Source organism: Erythrolamprus reginae, chromosome 2, assembly GCF_031021105.1.
Source record: "Erythrolamprus reginae isolate rEryReg1 chromosome 2, rEryReg1.hap1, whole genome shotgun sequence".
In the NCBI taxonomy this organism is placed as follows: Eukaryota; Metazoa; Chordata; class Lepidosauria; order Squamata; family Dipsadidae; genus Erythrolamprus; species Erythrolamprus reginae.
The window spans coordinates 329,671,310-329,680,446 of record NC_091951.1 but is presented as its reverse complement, the minus strand read 5'-3'; the positions used below and the strand labels follow the sequence as shown (position 1 = coordinate 329,680,446).

The 9,137-nt window shown below is 37.1% G+C and overlaps 1 protein-coding gene and 1 non-coding gene across 2 annotated transcripts; both read right to left on the bottom strand.

Annotated features, from left to right (window-relative positions):
- Positions 1-3,146: 3,146 nt before the first annotated feature.
- RPL37 (ribosomal protein L37) lies at positions 3,147-7,901 on the bottom strand. Its single transcript, XM_070736389.1, has 4 exons — positions 7,814-7,901; positions 4,821-4,956; positions 3,917-4,001; positions 3,147-3,264 (listed from the first exon to the last, which is right to left on the bottom strand). The coding sequence occupies exons 1-4, from the start codon at positions 7,814-7,816 to the stop codon at positions 3,195-3,197; spliced, it is 294 nt and encodes a 97-aa protein (XP_070592490.1). The 5' UTR covers positions 7,817-7,901; the 3' UTR covers positions 3,147-3,194.
- Positions 3,347-3,426, bottom strand: LOC139163282 (small nucleolar RNA SNORD72). Its single transcript, XR_011558447.1, has one exon. It is a non-coding gene; the product is annotated as a small nucleolar RNA SNORD72 (small nucleolar RNA).
- Positions 7,902-9,137: the final 1,236 nt, after the last annotated feature.

Genomic DNA, 9,137 nt, shown 5'->3' with positions numbered 1-9,137 from the left:
TTACATATGGGACTGCCTTCTGCCGCATAAATCACAGCGACCAATCAGGTCCCAGAGTTGGCCTTCTCCAGGTCCCGTCAACTAGACAATGTCATTTGGTGGAACCTTGGGGAAGATCCTTCTCGTACTGCCCCTACCCTCCTAGCTTTCCGCAAATCCTTAAGACCCTTCTATGTCGCTAGGTGTGGGGCAACTAGTATATGCCCCCCCGTTCTGACCATTAATGTTATGTGATTGAGTAAATTGACCGTTTTATAAATTAATGGGTTTTCTGTTTATATTTGTAACTATTAGATTTGTATACATATTGTTTGCATTGTATGTTGAGCCGCCCTGGGTCCCCGGAGGGGCGGCATACAACTCTAATAAATAATAATAATAATTATTATTATTATCTGGTGATGATGAGAATAGCAGAAAGGTCTGTTCTGTGGACAGCAGTCCTGTTCTGAGAGACTAGGTTAATTTTCATAAAAAGCCAGAAGAGGAATTTAGTTGATAATCATTATAAATTTTTATTATGCTTGTGCTGGAATTAAGATATATCTATATTATTTATTATGCTGTAATGTTTTACTACCAGTAGGGCTTTACATTACATTTTGTTTTGGAAATGTTCTGTTTAGCTAAATAAAATTATTAGTTCTGTGTAAGAATTTAAAGCCCAATTAAAGTCTGGATGCAACCATAGTCAAATATATAGTATACATCAAATTATAAACTCTTTAGAATCCTTCAGGTCTCCAAAGCAATTTTTCAATAGTTGTTACATATGGTGTTATGTGCTATGAATATACAGTATTACAAATATACATAATACATAATGTACATAATGTAATACATTATACATAATGTATAACATATATTAGAATATGTCATGAGTAAAGCTGGCCTATTGTACCACCCCATCTAGCCTTTTCATGAACCCACTGAAAAACTTGTTGCTGGAATGTACTGTATTACCAATAGCGCAAGATCTTGGCCGTCTGTATAAGTGAATTATTGCTGATGATACTAGGTGGAATATTAGTGGGTGCAAGGAATGCAGTGGGTTGCATTTTCTTGGAATCATGGAACAGGGAATAAGAAAGTGAAATTCCTGATGTGATCGGAGCAAGATATATCATATACAGTACATGAATTCAGAATGAACAAGCTGGATTTAGAGAAGATTGGAATGAACCCAGACCTAGAACCAAGATGAGCAAGGGACACCCAGTCTGGTTCCCAGCCCATTGTAATGCAGCCTGTTCCCCTCCAGGGTGGCGCAGCAGGTAGAGTGCTATACTGCAGGCAACTGAAGCTGACTGTATATCTGTAGGTCAGCAGGTCAAATCTCATCACCGGCTCAAGGTTGACTCAGCCTTCCATTCTTCCAAGGTGGGTAAAATGAGGACCCGGATTGTGGGGGCAATATTCTGGCTCTGTTAAAAAGTGCTATTGCTAACATGCTAACCGCCCTGAGCCAAAGGAGAAGGGCAGCATAAAAATCGAATGAATAAATAAATGAATGTACGCAAGTATTGTGTAAAAGTGTAGCCTAGTTGGGCAACAGCAATTTGAGTAGCTTTGTTGAGCAGTTATTTGAATAGCCTTGTGGGGTATAGTTATGAGTAGTCTTGTTGGGCAGTTTCTTGATAGCCTAGTTGGCATGGCTTACTGTTGTAAATTAACTTTGAAATTAGACAATACAGAAAGGAACTAATTGCACTTGCCTAGCTTCACAAGAATAGCACAAGAATAAAAGAACTATTGGAAAACTCTTTGACTGGCTTGAACTCAATTTTATGACACTTATACCAACCACCATTATCAACCGTCTTAACTCTTGGGGTTGTTCAGCAATTTTGAGAACATGGTACACAAATGTCCTCTTTAAATATTAGGTGAGCTTTCCAACTCCCCCAAAAGTTGTAAACTACTTAACTGGCTAAAAGCATAACTCACTGACTTATGACCATAATTGAACCCAACATTTCCATTGTTAAGCGAGACAGTGAGTATTGACACATTTTATGACCTCTTTTGCCACAATTAAGTTAATCACTGCAGTTAGTAATATAGTTGTTAAGTGAATCTGACTTTATCAAGTCACAAAAGGGGATCGCGTGACCCTGGGACACTGCAACTGTCATAAACCCATGCCAGTTGCCAAGTGTCCCAATGGTGATCATGCGACCGCAGGGACACTGTAAGTCATTAAATGTGAAAAAGTCATAATCAGGGTGTCCAGGGAGAAAGCATTTTGTAGTTCCCTGATATTTCCCTGTAACTTGCGATCTAGTTAAGGCCTGGTCATAGATGACGTTATACCAAACGGCTAAGCCGTGGAGAAATATCGGTAGCTGAGGAAGTAAGTTGTTGCCAGTTATGCTCATATTTGCTTGACTCTGCCAGGCAACGCATTGGGTTTTTTTAACATGATTTTTCCAACTTTTAAACATTTTAATAGTTTCCCCCAATTTATTGTTTTTTTCACGAATTCCTTGATAATTCCCAAACCACCAATTTCCCTGATAATTCTGTGATTTCCCTGTTTTCCAGGTTTGCTGGACACCCTGTTATAAGGAAGCCATTTCCCATTCATCTCCTTTCAAGATGTTATTGTCCTTTAGCCCTTCGTATAGAAATCTTGCTCTGCATTTCCACAGGACAGCTTCCTCCATTGCATACCACCACATGAGAACAGGGTTTGAAGAATTAAGTGTTTCTAAACCTTGGCAACTTGAAAATTTGCTGGCTGGAGAATTCTGAGAAGTAAAGTCCAGAACACCTTCAAATTGCCAAGACTCAGAAACACCAGTCTATTTTACGATTATACTATAAAAATTGTAGCCTGATTGCAGATACTGAAATACAAAAATCAAAGGACACTGACCAACAAATCCCGAATCTCCCACCGGGGACAGGTTTGACCAGTTCAAGATTCCAATTATATCTCAAATGGCCTTATTATGTATTTATGAATATAAAGATCAAATTATGAACATTCCACTGAATGTTAAAACAAAGCTGAATTTTGTATTAGATTTAAGAAATGTGCTTTGTGTATGTGAGTGAGGTAAATCCACATTTTACAGTCAAATTTCAGATTAGGAAGGAACAAAATGAATCGCCAAATTTGAATAAACTGCATAAAGATGACATTTTGTTTTTGTAGAGCATCCATTTATTTTAAATCAACATCTGAGTCCTTAAGATGAGCTGGAAGCCACAACAGCAGCTCTCTTGGGCTTTGGCGCTGTTCCTTCACGGAATCCATTCCTGTATAAGGCAAAGAAGAAACAGGACTTTTTGAATTGAAGCATTTCTATTTACTTGATTTTCTTTTTCTTTAAAACCCCCCAGCTTATCTCAGTTACAAAATGAAATCACTTAGGAAATCAGATGTTCAGACTTTGGCTTTAATAACATCACAGATAAGCTGCTAAAATCCATATAGAAACCTCATTCTCACGTCAAAGTAAGCTGAAGTTGTGACTCCCAAGTCATTTAAATGAATAATTACATTTAAGCACAAGGTTAGCGTGCTTTAAAGTGTCTTGAAGAAATTAATTGTTAACTATGACTTGGGAAAACATTTAAAATTTACTCCACAGGAATTTGTTTAACCTTCTTTAGAATGGCAAAATGGAGCCTTTATTAGTGCAGTCCTCATAGGAGACCATCAGGAAAGAAGGCAACAGCCTAAAAGAAGGCAATACAAAGCTACCTCAATACTGCTACCCCCAAAATTACACAGATGTGTCTGTGAACCATTAGAAATCAAGCTCCTCTCAACAGACTTGATTTTATTAAACTTTTACAAGGAATAGACCAAATCTAGGCGGTACTTATGGTAATTGTATTACACATTTCTGGCCAAACAACTTGGTAGTTCTCAATTTCAGGCAAGGTACAGTTAGAAGGATCTTACCTGAATCTTCGGTAGACTTTTTTTAGATGCCTCATACGGCCAGTCCCAGTAGTATTGCGCCTTTTGGCCTTAGCACTCCAGTTATCTAAACAAAAAATGGTGGCACACAATTTATAATCCCTTTTACTCCACAGTTCCAGTTACACTGTCCCATTTTATCCCCACAAATATCCAAGCTTCTATTTCCCACATTCATGTTAAAATTTTTTGGAAGTCTAAGAAGGAAAACAATAACAATATTTTTATTGATATAATTTTAGACCAGTAATAATTGTGGTTGAAAACAATCCCCAAATCAGAGAAAAATTAAATACAATAAAATTACGATGAAAACCAATTTGGTCTAGTGGTTGCAGGGAAGTCTTGAGTTCCACTTATTCTTTAGGCATAAACGTCAGGGATATGAAGCATTTTGTCGATACTCTGTATTTGGATTAACTTCTATAAATAAAACCCTGAAACAAAAACATCCTACAGAAATAACTAACATCTTGCTAAGAAGCTAGCTGTTATTGCAATAATGTAGTGGGGAAGCAGCTTTATTCCAGATGGAAGTATGTAACCAACCACTGATACACAACCTTGGCTGTAATTGGTCATGATTCACAAATCAGGGATCTGATTAGTACCATGAAGGACAGGCATAAGGAAATCACAGGTACATAAGCTAACTTTCTGGAGAAAAAAAGCAACAGCAGCCCAATTGTCTATCCTTGACGATACAAATGCAAAGTAGTCCCATGCTCTAAATCAGAGGTCTTCAAACTGGGCAACTTTAAGACTTCTGGACTTCAATGCCCTGAATTCTGGGTATTGAAGTCCACAAGTCTTAAAGTTGCCACCTTGGGGGACCCCTGCTCTAAATACCAGTTACTCCTGTACTTTGAAAAATGGAAAAACTTACACTTTCTCTTGCGTTTAGCAGGATATCCACATTTTCCACAGGTGGACTTCTGGAGATGGTAGGCCTTAGATCCACATCGCCGACACAAAGTATGTGTCTTATTGCGGCGCTTGCCAAAAGATGACGTTCCTTTTGTCTGAAAGACATGGAAATTAACTTTACACAAATGACATCATTACCATACTGTAACTTTTACCTGTTGGATTATAACATCTGGGTGACTCTTAAAAGACACTTTGATGCAGCCACAGTAACAGGAGAGAAAATGATTTGCATGAAGTTGGACGAGCTCAATAGCTAAAAGAACGGTGCCTATGAAATATTCACTTTTGCAAGTTCTGTGGAAAGTTTAAGCAAACTGCTAAGTTGGAAAACCAAAGCAATACTTTATCAAAGCTTATTGAGTTGTTTTCTCACTATAGAAAAACCTTTTTTGTATGCTTATTTGAAAAGTACAACACAACTCCTTAGAAAGCCATGTGTTAACTTTACCCTCATGGCTTAAGGCTTCATCCTTAGGTGTTAGTATAAGGAAGTTACAAGAAGTGCCTGTTTTGCAAGTCTTATATGTTGCCTTGGTTTTCTTTTGTACTGGGTTATTTTTAACTTTAAAAAAATGTTCTTCCCACAAATTGGCAGTTAGCCACACAGTTATGCATTTTAAAATGGGCAGTCATAAATTTTATAAAGTATGTGGTCTTCAAAAGTCTGTAAACAAATTGAGAATTTGTTGTCAATTTGTCAACAATAATTATGGCTATTTACTGCCTTCTATTACAGGAGCAGAACGTTTTGGAATTTTTTTTCTTGGTTAAGTTGGTAACTACTACTTCCTAAAAGTAAAGTGAAGATTCCCCACCAACCTTAACAAGTTTTCTATTTTGTTAGGTCATAATCAGCTTTTATGGCTGTGTTGACATAAAGATTGACACACTGTTCAGTTAACTGAATTTAACAGTAGAGATAATCCTATGTATGCTCTTATTGCAACCTTACCTGATCAATGCATTGTTTACTAACAGCAATGCATTATTTCAGCCATCATATAAACAAATTAAATTTAAGTTGATCACAAAGGTGAAGCAAAACATTGAAATTAAAATTATTCAGGATCAACTATAAATCACTTTTACATTCAAAATAAAGGTACTATATGCTTTTAACTATTACTTAGCTCACTGGTAAGTCCTAGTAAATTAATGTGTGCATGTGTATTATATACATGGATAGATAGATAGTTAGAGAACAGAATATGGATAGGATAGATATTGATGAGGATAGATAATAGGATAGATAGAAAAGATGATGGATGGAGGGATGCCATTTGATAAAAAGACCTAAACACTTTGCAATATCCCATTATGATCAAGCTTGATGGGTAATGTATCCCAAAACATCAAATCAGACTTTGTGAGAATTAGCACAAATTATGCACGCTGGAAGAAGCTTGCAAGTCTTAATGGCAAAGAGCAGCAGAAATAACAAAGCCACATTGGTTGAGGAAAAACTGCAAATCCATACCTGTCCTTCCCTTATTACTCCTTTCCTTTAGAACTAAAGGATTCATGAATGATCAAACTGCAACATATATAGACACCACCACCATCCCAAGCTCAAGCAAATGCCTCTGAAGATGATATGAGATTAAAGCCTCCATGAACCCATGCACTCTACCCCGTCTTTTAAACTCTGATCTGCTCCCACCCTCCTCGTCTTCCGTAAACTACTTAAGACCCATCTATACCGCCAGGCATGGGGGATTTGAGACACCTTTCCCCCAAGCTTATTATAATTTATGTTTGGTATGTATGTGCTGTTTGGTGTTTAATTGATAGGGTTTTTTAGTTTTTTTCTTAATATTAGATTTGTGCCTGTACAATATTGTTTTATTGCTTGTTGTGAGCCGCCCCGAGTCTTCGGAGAGGGGCGGCATACAAATCTAATAAATTATTATTATTATTATTATTAATGGATTGCAAAACCACACTTCATCTAAAGCAGGGGTCTCTGTATATAATGTAGAATTTAGTTGATATGAATTATTATTTATTAGATTTGTATTCCACCCTTCTCCAAAAACTCGGAATGAATGGATATTTAAGCATGGAAAATTTGTTTTTTCTTTCTTAAAGGGCAATTATTATAAAATAAGGGTTCAGAAATATATAAGAAACAAAAAAATAAGAATGTATGGTGATTTTCGAAGCATTATGGCCTAAATGTTTAAGAAGCAGTTTATAGGATATATTAGCTAATAGCATTTTAAATTTGAATAAGGAAGCAGAATTTTTTTTTTTTTGGTGTGGGGGTGGGGGTAAATCCAGGTGATGAAATTTAAAAAAGAGGCAGCATTTGATAGATGAATAGGGAATGTAAAAAGATATGAATTATTGTATTGTAATTGAAGATTGAAGGTATATATTGCATGTTTGTGAGTGGAGAAAAATAAAAAAAACTTTAAAGCAGAGGTCTTCAACTTTGGCAACTTCAAGCCTGGAGAACTTCAATTCCCAGAATTCCCCAGCCAGCAAAGTGTGCATAGTTTGCATCAGATACGTTTAAAATGCTAGCAAAGCTGGCTGGGGAATTTTGGGAGTTGAAGTCCGTCAGGCTTAAAATTGCCAAGGATGGAGACCCCTGATCTAAAGGAAGTTCCAATATAACTTAAGCAGAGGAAAAACCTGAACCAACCGCGCACAATATCTCATATATTGTTCCCTGCTCTTAAAGGTGAGGACTGCCTGGCCCTCCATCCCATCCCAGCGGCGCCCAACAAGCCTCCTGGCGGAAAAATAATAGTTAGGCCTGGACTTGGGGCAGAAATCTCCCATTGTCAACCATTATGTGAAAACTACGGAAGCCTGTTGGGAAAATACTCCTTTCTCCAGGTCTGGTAAACTCTAGGCAATTTTCCCCTCCCGTATCCCGGGACCAAAAGTCTCCAAAATGGCTGGATGGAAACCGATCTTCCATCAGCACAAGCACCAACTCACCATTTTCTTTCAGCCGCCAGAACGAGAAAGAACTAATCCCACCCTCACTTCCGCTATGTCTTCCACACGCTTCCGGTAAAAAGAGAGACTGAGATAGAGAGGCTACAACTGAATAAGTCCGCCGAGGCCAAGGCGGAAGGAAGAGAGGAATATAACATGCCAGGCGTTGGGCTGCCTGGGAAATGACGTCCGCGGCGCCTTCTCCGCAGGGCGGAACTCAAAGAAGTGAGGCGTGATTCCTTTGACTTTAACTAGCTCCACCCACTCCCTTGGTTTTGCGCAGGCAAATGAATTATAAACACTACAGTATTTGGGTGACTGGCTGAAATATAGCTGCCTGCTTTGTAGCTCAGAGCATCGTACAAATACAGCCACGCAGCCTCTCGTGATCAGATGTAACTCCAAGAATTAATGCATTAATCAATTAATGCGATATGTTGTCTCTCCAAACCATTATGCTTATTTAATTAACTAAATTTTAATTTATTTACTACATTGATTATGTTGCCTAACTCCTAATGGGCGGTTTATAACAATAATAATAACGAGAGTTGAAAGGGACCTTGGAGGTCTTCTAGTCCAACACCCTGCTTAGGCAGGAAACCCTACACTACTTCAGACAGATAGTTATCCAACATCTTCTTAAAAACTTGCAGTGTTTTACAGTTTTACAAACTATTAAAAATATTTGAGGAGATAGGGGAAACCAAGAACAGGAGCAAAGAAACTCGGGAGCAAAGAAAAAGGAACTGCATATTTATAGCTGGAAATTTTAAAATAATAACTAGTTTATTTCTCTAAATTAGCTTCCTGGTATTGAAAAGGCTGAGGGGTGGGTGTTCAAATTGTACTTTCAAACATAGGTTGTATCAAAGGCCATATTAAAATAACTACGAAAATCTTTAAATGTCATGAGAAGGTGAAATAACCCAAGGAATTGTGGTGTTCAATTTCAACAACATGGTACATTGCTCCTGTTTCATATTTTACTTTAATTATTTACCACAATCATTTGTCACTCAACCAAAACACAATCTCCCAGCCTTTATGTAGTTAACACAGTATTAAATTTTCTTTTAATGTGAGTTAGAAACAATGAAAACAAGTGAGGATGTATATTTTGTTTTATGAATTGTTGATTGTATATTTTGTTTTATGAATTAGGAAGTATTGTTAATGCTTAACAATAACTACTTATAGTTTTATGAATAACTTAATGCAACAAACACAAAGATTGCTACTAGAAGTAAAAAAAATCAAAAGGAATCTGATAGAACCTTTTCCAACTAATAAATGTATTTAATCGCATAGATTTTTGTGAACT

Bases quoted from the DNA above. Each gene is read 5' to 3' on its own strand.
- RPL37 (XM_070736389.1), bottom strand. The intron at 4,002-4,820 runs GTAAGTTTTTCC...TTTTTTGTTTAG, and splicing joins TGCTAAACGCAAGAGAAAGT to ATAACTGGAGTGCTAAGGCC. The intron at 3,265-3,916 runs GTAAGATCCTTC...TGCCTTATACAG, and splicing joins AAAGTCTACCGAAGATTCAG to GAATGGATTCCGTGAAGGAA.